The sequence below is a fragment of the Chanos chanos genome, chromosome 1 (assembly GCF_902362185.1).
Source record: "Chanos chanos chromosome 1, fChaCha1.1, whole genome shotgun sequence".
NCBI classification, from domain to species: Eukaryota; Metazoa; Chordata; class Actinopteri; order Gonorynchiformes; family Chanidae; genus Chanos; species Chanos chanos.
In genome coordinates, this window is record NC_044495.1 from 38062211 (window position 1) to 38072704 (window position 10494).

Below are 10494 nucleotides of genomic sequence, written 5' to 3' on the forward strand. Positions count from 1 at the left end.
TGATTTCTCAGAACCATTTATTTGGAGTATGTCTGGTTCAAGGTCTTGAAAGACCAGATTTTGATCTCAGTCAGTGTATTCCCACCTGTCCTCAACACAACGTATCAGTTTCATCCTATGGAGATGATATGAAAACGGCCATCAAAAATGTTTCAAAAATGTGAAAACATCGGCCTTGTTGTGCTTTTGCGGCTCCTACACTGATGCTGTCCTTTATAAAAGGGTGCTTTCCATTTGAGAACCATTGATATGGATTATGAGAATGACTCACATTCTTCCTTTGACTGCAATCCTTTGGTTTTTCTTTCTTTTTTTTTTAAATCGCTTCAAGACTCATTGATTTACTGCCTTGGGGTCACAGTGTTGTGGTCAAAAGAGTGCAAGAAACGGACATTAATCTTTGATTCCTGTTCCATGGTACTTCACCACACCCTATGTAATTGGTGTTCCATTATATGTTTGATTTATAAGGCTGTCAATGCTTGGTCTTTGGAATTTATTTTCTTAGATGTCCTGGGTCAAGATCTGCCTGAAGGGGACAATGTAGACTTTTGATCGTAGTGCTAAAAGAAAGAAACACTGATACACACATCACTGTGATGTCCAGGTTTGCCCCTTACAGTGATAAAACTATTATGGAAAGTCTTTCCTTGGAACTGCTTTTGGGGAAAACTCACAGCATTCCATTCTCCTGCACAATACTGAAATTGCTTGCACAATGAGGAAAACTGAGGATTGACTAAGTGATTCCTTTTGCCAAAATGCAAAGGAGGGTGAAAAGTTCACCCTTCAATTTGGCTACTATTCCAAACAACCTCAACAAAAACAAAGCCATGTATCATGCAAGGTGTTTGATAGATAAACTGGTTTTGGAGAGTGTGATGGAGTAGAACTCCCCCCCTCTCTCTTTCTTTCTCTCTCTCTCTCACACACACTCAGTCTCTCTCTCTCTCTCTCTCTCTCTCTCTCACACACACACACACACACACACACACACAGACAAAGATAAGCAAATAAAAAACTAGGAATACCATTACATACAGTCCATAATCCATTCACTGATACATTACACTGATTGACAAAGCAGTTTGTGTCCAGCTGCTGAGAAAGGACAGGGGGAGGGAGGAGAGAATTCTGACTGTTGCACTCCAACTCTTCCTCAGGTACACAGAGTGGATCTGAGTCTTTCCTCAGCCGTGAGAAACAAGAATTCACCTATCTCTCCAGCTCTGTTTTGTGGGGCTGGGCTGGCCTTGGCACACACACCACACACACATGCCTCGGCTGTTGCTCATTCACGGCACTCAACCAGGAAGTTTCTCTATAGAGAAGGTCAAACTGAATACCATCAACACTTAGTCTTTTAACTCTGGCTTTCAAAAAAGGTCTCATTGAAAGAGCTCCTCTACATTTGCACTTGACTGCCCTTCAACAAAATGTGTTGTGAAATTCATACACAATATGTGTAGGCGTATGCATCATATTTGACAAACACAAAATGGGCAAAAATCACACATACACGTTCCTCGACCAAACACATTAACGGCACAAAGGAATATTGATCTCTAAAAGGAGAGATGTATATAATTGTAACATTAAAAAAATCTCCCTTTTGCATGCACAGTGAATGTTGTCCATACTGAGGCATTGCCAGTCTTTCTTTGCCTTGCCAAAGGAAACACTGATATAAGTGTGTACAGTAAACGAAGGGTCAGTGTTGTTTCAGTCACAAGACGAACTAACTTTATACACAGGCCATTATAAAAGAGATCAGTCAGGACTGTGGCAGAGTTTTGCAAACAAGAGTTCAGTTCTTTGAAGCTAATCTGCATGCACAACTGCAATCAGTTGAATTGCATATTGAAATGTTGGAGGTTACAAAGGCATGCATCTTTTTTTCTTCTTTTTTTTTGGTAGGTGTGGTCTGTGATTTAGATGAACTGATTGAAATGATCCGAATAGAGGGAGAGGCGCCCTTTCGGCTTTTACTGCCAAGGTGTAGGCTTGAGATGCCTTCAAGGGTTTTTTTTTCATTCCTGAATAATTCTGTGATACGAGGCGCGGAGTCTAAGAGACTATTTCAATAAAGGTGACGAAAGAAGACGTTAAGGAATGCTAATCGTAAAAAAGAGCAACGTTTATGCAGGTTTACAAAGCGTGTAATGGCTTAATAAACATAGCCCAATAAGTGATGAAAAATAATTAACGCTGCTGTAAAAAAAGACAAGATCAACCAGTTCTCTGTGTATTTATGCATAGGAAACATATATTTTGTACAGACATATATGTTAATGTTGACATTTTGCTGCTGCTGTGTTTAATTATGCAGGACCGAGCAGCTACGAGTGGTCAGGTAACCATCGGCAAGAAAATACTACCCCCATCCGGAGCATCTCTCATTGCCTTTGCAACAATCCATTCAGGCCTACCGCCACTGCAAAAAAAAAAAAAAAAAAAACACCTCCCACTTTCTCATACGCAATAAACAGACCGCAGTGGGAAGGACTATGGGGTTGTGCGGAACGAGCAAGCCCTTCAAAAAACTTTATCCATCTAGTTGAGGCCTCTCTCTCTTTATTTCTCTCTCTCTCACTCACTCGCTCTCCCTCTCCCTCATGCTCGCTTTGGCTTTGATCTCCTAACAACAGTAACGTCATAGCCCAGAGCCCTGGAGTTTTATTGGGGAGAGCACAGTTTGGTCGCCTCCAGAGGGCTTCGACAGCAGCGGCAAGGGGCAGCATCCACGGAGCTTTGTGAAAAGCGCTCACTCAGTCCCTCGTAAGCCCGAAGCTCGAGTGACTTGTGTTTAGGAAAGATCAGGAATGGAACACCAGTTGCTTTGCTGCGAAGTGGAGACAATTAGGAGAGCGCACCTAGATCCTAACTTGCTTACAGACAGAGTCCTACAGACAATGCTAAAGGCTGAGGACAACTACCTTCCTGCTACAAACTACTTCAAATGTGTTCAGAAAGAAATCGTGCCTTATATGAGGAAAATACTAGCAACATGGATGCTTGAGGTTTGTGCAATGCTCAAACTAAACAAACCACAGTTTCGTGTAGTTCCGTAACATCGTGTATTTCAAAATTACTCGAAATGCCCTTTGGACCCAAGACAAGGCATTTAATATGCCTGTTATGTCAAAGTTCTGTTAACAATCTGTAGTGTGCAATGCAGTGTATCCAAATTATGTTGATTTCAAAATAAGTAAATCCACTATTCAACTGTGTTCGATTTTCTGGTGTGTTAGACTCTTATATTTCGTTGCGACAAAATATCCATTCTCTTATCGCTCTTAAATATATATACTAGACGTGTAATATAGCTGTTATTAAACACACTCTGAAAAATGCGAGGAACGAATACACTTTTAAATTATTATAAATTATCAGCAATGTACACGTATGCAGTCCATCCAGTGCCAGTATGCGCCATCTTTGTTTTCGTGTGGAAAAGTATTTAATGTTGAAATAATAATGGGGGAAAATAAGCCTCTGAGCCTTTTACAGTATTGCAAAGTATTAAATTACACGTTGATTGTGTGTGGAGAAATAGCTTGTGAAAGTTTTGTGTAAACAAACATAATCATAGCTCATTACATCCCCGGAAGAGACGTTCTGAAATTGAACAAATGTATGTTAATTTTGAGAAGTTTATTCCGCCGAGTGTATGTTTTGTTAAGTTTAAGTTATTGTTAATGTTGTTATGATTCATTGTGTACTGTGAATTAAATGGTATACTTTATTGCCGGTTTTTAAGAACTTGTGGCAACAAAAGATGCACATGTCGCATGTCTCTTGGGTATAGGGACAGTCTCACATATATATATTGATTTTGTTAGTTATTCAGGTCAATAGTCAGATATTTTTAGACGGAACTGATACATAACACGTTTATCTAAATTGTCATGTAGTTGTTATGTACCTAAATAATTTTAAAATATTTTTAAATATTTTTTGAAAACATGACGAACTATGATTTCACTCCTTGCCTTACGCTTGACGCTACCGCTGTGTCTCTGAAAGATTTGTCAGCCAAATCTTTTGACTTAGTAATAAAATATTCTACAAAAGCACTTAGGTTAACAAATGCACTTTACTCTGATATGTAGGTCTCACTGAGGGAGCAAGATCTTATGTTGAATTTTTACGACTTTGCTAATTCAAGTTTCCTTATGGTGGCAGGTCTGCGAGGAACAGAAATGCGAGGAGCAAGTTTTCCCTTTGGCAATGAATTACTTGGACAGATTTTTGTCTGTCGAACCGACGAAGAAAACAAGATTACAATTATTGGGAGCTACCTGTATGTTTCTGGCGTCGAAAATGAAGGAGACTTTTCCCTTAACAGTTGAGAAGTTATGCATCTACACCGACAACTCCATCCGACCCAGCGAATTATTGGTAATTTGACTTGAGTTGCCTGTATTGACATTCAGAAACATGTCTGATATGAATTGTCAAAATAAAAGGAATATTTATGTTGGTCATGATATAACTATGTAATTAACCTCGATGTAGCATTCATAGCAACAGCTTTTTTCAAATTTTATTTTATTTTTTGTATAACAATTAAACTAATTCAGTATTAGTCTAACCTATAGGCTTAGCTGGTCATATAGTCTTTGACTGATCGTAAAAGAATTTTCAGGGGGATATCTTGTCTTGATTTGTGATCTAGCAGTCTATTTTCACTCCTTAAACAGTCGTCAAGAGATGTTTTTGTCGGCAAGGCATAGTTAGCGTTACAGAACGTCATCACCCTCTAGCGGCAGAGAGACCATATCAACCTCATTCTTAGACGTTTTCTCAAAAGGAATTCTCTCTCTCTCTCTCTCTCTCTCTCTCTCTCTCTCTCTAGCAAATGGAGCTACTTGTGCTGAACAAACTGAAATGGGACCTAGCTTCGGTCACTCCACACGATTTCATTGAACATTTCCTCTCCAAACTGCCCGTCCACCAGGACACCAAGCCAATCCTGCGCAAACATGCTCAGACGTTTGTGGCTCTCTGTGCTACAGGTATGGATGGGAATCCCACTGTCTCTATCACTGCTGACAATATAGAGTGCTTTTTAACACGGGAATTATTGTTCTATGTCCTTGGAGTTTAATATGGAATAACGAGTGAGAGGTCAAAGGTAAGCTGCTATCAATATTAGCAGAATTGTATTGATTTTTGTTTCAACTGCATCCTTTTATTTTGTTGTTTTTATTTCTCTATTCTTTGAGATGGCTTCATACTTTTTGTGGATGTTTTTATGGATATTCTTGAATTGTTGTGAAACATGGTATCTTGCAACATCAATGTTGTAAAATTTGATTGGTTGTTGTTTAGTATGAGCTGTTTTTGTGTTGCAGAAGCGTGTTATAATTCTGGCAGTGTAGTGGTGTTTCTTTTACATGTTATACTCCGTTGGACTGTTAAATATGGAAGGCAATGCAAAAGCACAGTGCCTTTTGTCTGTGTTATCCATCATACAGGGGTTGCAAAATAATGAACCATTCAGGGCATGATTGGGAACAGACCTTTTCCTGCTCCCTTCAAAAGCGCTGCCACGTTCTGCCCCCTAGCTGCTGATCTGAAATCAGTTAAGTGAACTGGAGAGCTTCCCTAACAGTCAGGGAAAAGCGTCAGGAGAACAGTTAGCTCTTTCTTGCTCTGTGCCAGAGCACTGTCCAATTTCCACCCACTGGAAAGCCCTTAAGCCTCAGTGAAGGCCTGTATAATGGAGACACAGACTCTGGGAGCAATGGGGAATTTCGCTCAAGGTGATGTTGAAGGAATTCCATCCTGTGTTTCCAGCACGTACACTCACATACACACATTCGTTCTCTTCCCTTTTAGAAAACTGGATTGTTTTCAGAGGAAGTGATTTTATGCTATGGTGAATTGGGGAGAATTTTTTTTCTTTTAAGTTATTACTTAACTGAGTTGGTTGAATAGGGTTGGGCCCCACTTTCCTCCAGACTCTTTGTGGTTTTTCAAGACTGTACCCCTTTAAATAGTCTCTTTTTGGGAAGGAGGAGTGTAGGTGGGTGGATTGGTGCCGTCTGACGTAAGAGATAGTCCAACTTCTCAGAGCTTGTGAAAAGTAAAAGCCAGAGTTTTTACCTTTGGGAATGGCTGTGCTCATTTCTCTTCAGGTTAATAAACAATAGCTGAACTGTGAAGAGTATGCAGTTATAGATTTTTTCCCCATTGTTTTTAGGTTCCTAATAATAAGGACAAACAGAAGTTATGACCCTTCTAACATTCATTTACATAAATACCAGACCTTTACTCATTTATTCACATGATAATGTATTATTATTGTGTCACAATTTTATAGCAACATTTGGTGTTGAGGATCGGTCACATTTGCATTTGTGTATGCGTGTGTGTGTGTGTGTGTGTGTGTGTAAGCAGATAGAATTGGGGTTAAAGTTTCCTAACCCCCTGTTTGAAGAAAGAGCTCTGTGGCAGATTTACGTATAGGGTAGAGGAAGTCTGACACGAGGGGTCCCGTTGGAAGATTGAATCTCGTGATTTATGGCAAGTTGAGTGTGGAGGAGAGAGGAGGTAAAGAGGATGGAGACAAGCGAGGGTTTGTGTTTGCATACATGTATGTGTTTGTGTGTGCACACGCATGCTTTAGTAAGGCGAGTCTTACAGCATAGCTCCTCAGTGGCAGGACATCTTGCCACTTGTCAACATGATGTCACTCAAGAATGCTTGATAGTTGGCAATGCTCTCTCTCTCTCTCTCTCCCCCCCCCCCCCTCCCTCTCTCACTCCCTCTCTCTCAGCTTTGACCATTATTTAGTTATGCCCTTTTGTGCAGCCTTCTCGCTTCTCTCCTCCTTATCCCCCAAGCCTCTCACTGTTCAGATGGAGAGCTGGGGTGGGTGGGGTGTAGGGGGAGAATGTGGGGGGAAATGGCCCATTGACATTTAATCACTCCTCTGCTTTTGTCTCAGCCTATGTCGCCTGCCCCCTTAGCAGCCAGTGTCCCGAGCTTTTCAGGCTTATACTAAGTCAGGCCATTAACAGAACCATAATGGGGTTTGAATGTGGGGCAGATGTCTTCTCTCTAGATTATGACCCATAGGTTCCCATTGTCCCGATACTTCTCCAACTTCCTTCCTTCACCTTTATTCTTTCTTTAACCCTTTCTTCCTTTCTTTCGGCCACCAGACGTGAAATTCATTGCCAACCCTCCCTCGATGATTGCGGCTGGCAGTGTTGCGGCGGCGGTACAGGGCCTAAACCTCAGGAGTCTCAACAGTAAGCTGTCATCCCAGGGCCTCACAGACTTCCTCTCTCAGATCATCAAAAGTGACCCGGTGAGTCAGTGAGAGAGTGAGTGTGAGAGAGAGTGAGAGAGAGGAGAGTTCATTTGCATGTTCTGGAACATTGCTGAATTGTTTTGCAGTTGTCCTGTTCATGACTTGTAAAAACAGAGATAGCCGTCAGTTTGTTGCTTTGCGCAAATGTTCAGGAAAGACGAGAATGATGCTGGACTGGAACGCCATGATCCATGAAGATAATGAAATGAAAAGAAAAGAATGAAGGAAAATGTTAAGCGCTGAGAGTGATGGAAAAAAAGAGAGAATGGAAAAAGAGATAATACCCGTTGCACACGGACAGGAGATACCAAACAGTTCTCCGGAGTTTACGACTTTTTACTTTGGTTCAGCTCGTTGTGTTACAGCAAGATGGAGAAGTACCAGCTCTTTGTTATCTTTTCGATTGATTGGCAGGGAGGGGGACGGACTTGTGTGAGATTTAGAAGTGAGAATGAGTTGCTATATTTAAAGAGGAACCATTGTAAACATGCATATTTATTGTTGCTCACCAAAGCCTATTGTATGATACCTTATTATTGGGGCTGTGCTCACCTTTGTCTTGCACTCTGTGAATAGTTAGTAGTAAAAATACCTGGCCTCACACAATCAGCCAGACCCACACTAATTGTCTCCCAGTTGTCTCCCAAAACAAACCAAACAAGTTTTTGACATCAGAACCAGACATCTCGAGGTATCTAAGAGTCATTCTTTTATATTTGAATATACATCTTCTCAGCCCTTGTTCTCATACTAGTGCAGCTCAGGTTTCCTGTAGGCTCTTTGAAGCTAACAATTAGAAGCTAAATCATCAGAGATTAGGTCCCTGGGGGCAGTCAACCCCCTCCCAATCCGTCCGATCGGCCGTTTCTCTTCTGATCCTGGGCCTGCTTGATTGTCTTACCTCCATTGTGTTGGGGTTCGGTCTTGGTAGTAAGGGATTGGGTTTCTGCAGCTTCTCAACTGTCCTTCTCCCTAATCCTACCACTTTGGCCTCTTGAGGACCATGCTGTTTCAAAGTGTCAGCCATTTAAGTGATTTAAATAGCAGGATTCCTTGAATAAATTCGGTCCCATTGTTTGGAATAATTTGAATTCTGTCATGTTGTTTGGAAAATTGTCAGGTCAGAATGTGTGGAAACTGTAGTCTCATAACTGTAGCATAAATTATGGCTGTTGGTTTAAAATCCTTCCCGACTAAAATCCTTCTCCACTAAGCTGAATGTTATACCTATTGCTAATGCAGGGCTTTATGAAACTTCATTGAATGCTTGTTTGCTCTCGTAAGCACGGTTAAAAAGCAAAACCAGTTGATTGTACGAAACTCAAGATCCTCCTTCAACTTTATGAACCATAAAATGGCAAATATCAACTAGAACTTCCGACTACGGTTCAGCTCAAACTTCAATGTCAGATTTTACAGCTTATCTAGATGTTTATGGTTGAAGATGGAATGAGGTCTACGGAAGTGTTGTATCCAGGCTAAACTTTCTCTTTTTTTTTTTGCTTCCTCTGTAGGATTGCTTGAGGGCATGTCAGGAGCAGATTGAGTCACTGTTGGAAACCAGTCTCCGGCAGGCGCAACAGCACAGCATCTCTACGGAGACCAAGAGCATCGAGGATGTGGATCTATCCTGCACTCCGACAGACGTGAGGGATGTGAACATTTGAATGGCTCTTCCTCTTTCTCTTTGCCACCCCCCAACTCCTCCCTTCTCTCCAGCCCCTTTGGTCTCCTCCTTGAGGTTGTCTGGTGGCTTCGGAGAACCATTTGGAACAAGGAGGACGCGCTTGCAACAGTTCTGCAGACCCCTCCCCCCTCCCGCTCGCACAACTCTCTATACTCTGGCGCCCGCTGCACAGAGTTTTTGGCTGGGGTACAAGAATAAGGGATCAAAGCCTCAGTGTCCAACCCTCGGCTTGCTCCTCTCACTGGCTTTTGTGACAACGTGAATTGGACAAATAAATCGCCATTGATTGTGACAGTACAAGAAAAATGTAATACAATAGATGATTCTGAAATAGGCCTTCTTTGTCCATCAGGCTAACTGCTCATTATGTATTAACACAAAAGAAAGCTAGCAGCATCATCGGAGGATTAAAGGTTTTAAGTATGCTAAACACATTTGTAAAGAGGATGAGTTTCTTCTCCTTTGGTTGACTTTTGAAATGTCCATATGCTTTGCTATCCTGGCAAGAGTGTGCATGTCTCTCTTTGCATTTGGCCACTTTTTTTTTTTCAATTGTTTTCTGTTTTCATACAGAAGTCAGTGTTTTACATGCAGACTCATCTTTTGTCCTAAGAAATGGATAGCATAGCTATAGCATGTGATTTTTCATGGCATGCTTTTGTCAGTTTTGTCACTTGAGTTGGTTTAATGATCAAGTTGTCTGGATGCTAACAGCTAACATTGTTGGAATCAGACCCGCTTCCAAAAAAAGGATAAAGGTTATGAAATTCATAGTTACCAGCACACCATTTTAGTGGATATGAACCCACGCAAATCATTCTGTGTAGACACAGATATGCTAATGTAATAGTTTTAAGTCTTGCTTAAGGCTTTTGGGGTTCCCAGTTTGCTCCTGACCTGCTTTTCCTAGCTGTCTTATTTTCTAAAGCCATTCCATTTCAAAGCACTTTCAGCCAATAACTCTTTACTGACTCTTGTCTTGCATACCAAGTTGGAAAATTTACACAAAATATGGAATGGTTTAAGAACAATTTAAGGCGTAAATTTGCAAAGAAGAGCAAGCCTAATCGTTGTATTTTCTTGGAAACAAACAGCATGGCGGGTGTAAGAGAATTGTTTGGGGAAAATATTTCTTCAGATTTCACATTTGGATATCAGCTTTTATTTCCACTTGAAATGAAAAAAAAAATGGTGCAAAGTGTCTTCATCCAACATTCTATTTCTTTCTTTGTTTTTTTTTGTTTTTTTTTTTAACTTACAGTGTACATTATATATTCTTTAAGTGACATACTTTTGATGACATTTGCATTCATTTTGTGGCTTGAATCGCATCTTACACATCTGAAACACTAAAAATATGTAATTTATAGTTATGTTGTAAGTGAACGACTATTTATTGCAAACAAAAAAAATTCTTCTCAAGGCCAGTGTGGATAGTGACAGAGAGCTTAACCTTGCAACTATTTAAACCTGTTACGTGCAC

At 40.7% G+C, this 10494-nt stretch overlaps 1 protein-coding gene across 1 annotated transcript; it reads left to right on the plus strand.

Annotated features, from left to right (window-relative positions):
- Positions 1–2822: 2822 nt before the first annotated feature.
- On the plus strand, positions 2823–8991 carry LOC115816993 (G1/S-specific cyclin-D1-like). Its single transcript, XM_030780210.1, has 5 exons — positions 2823–3020; positions 4186–4401; positions 4859–5018; positions 7173–7321; positions 8839–8991. The coding sequence occupies exons 1-5, from the start codon at positions 2823–2825 to the stop codon at positions 8989–8991; spliced, it is 876 nt and encodes a 291-aa protein (XP_030636070.1).
- The last annotated feature ends 1503 nt before the right edge of the window (positions 8992–10494 follow it).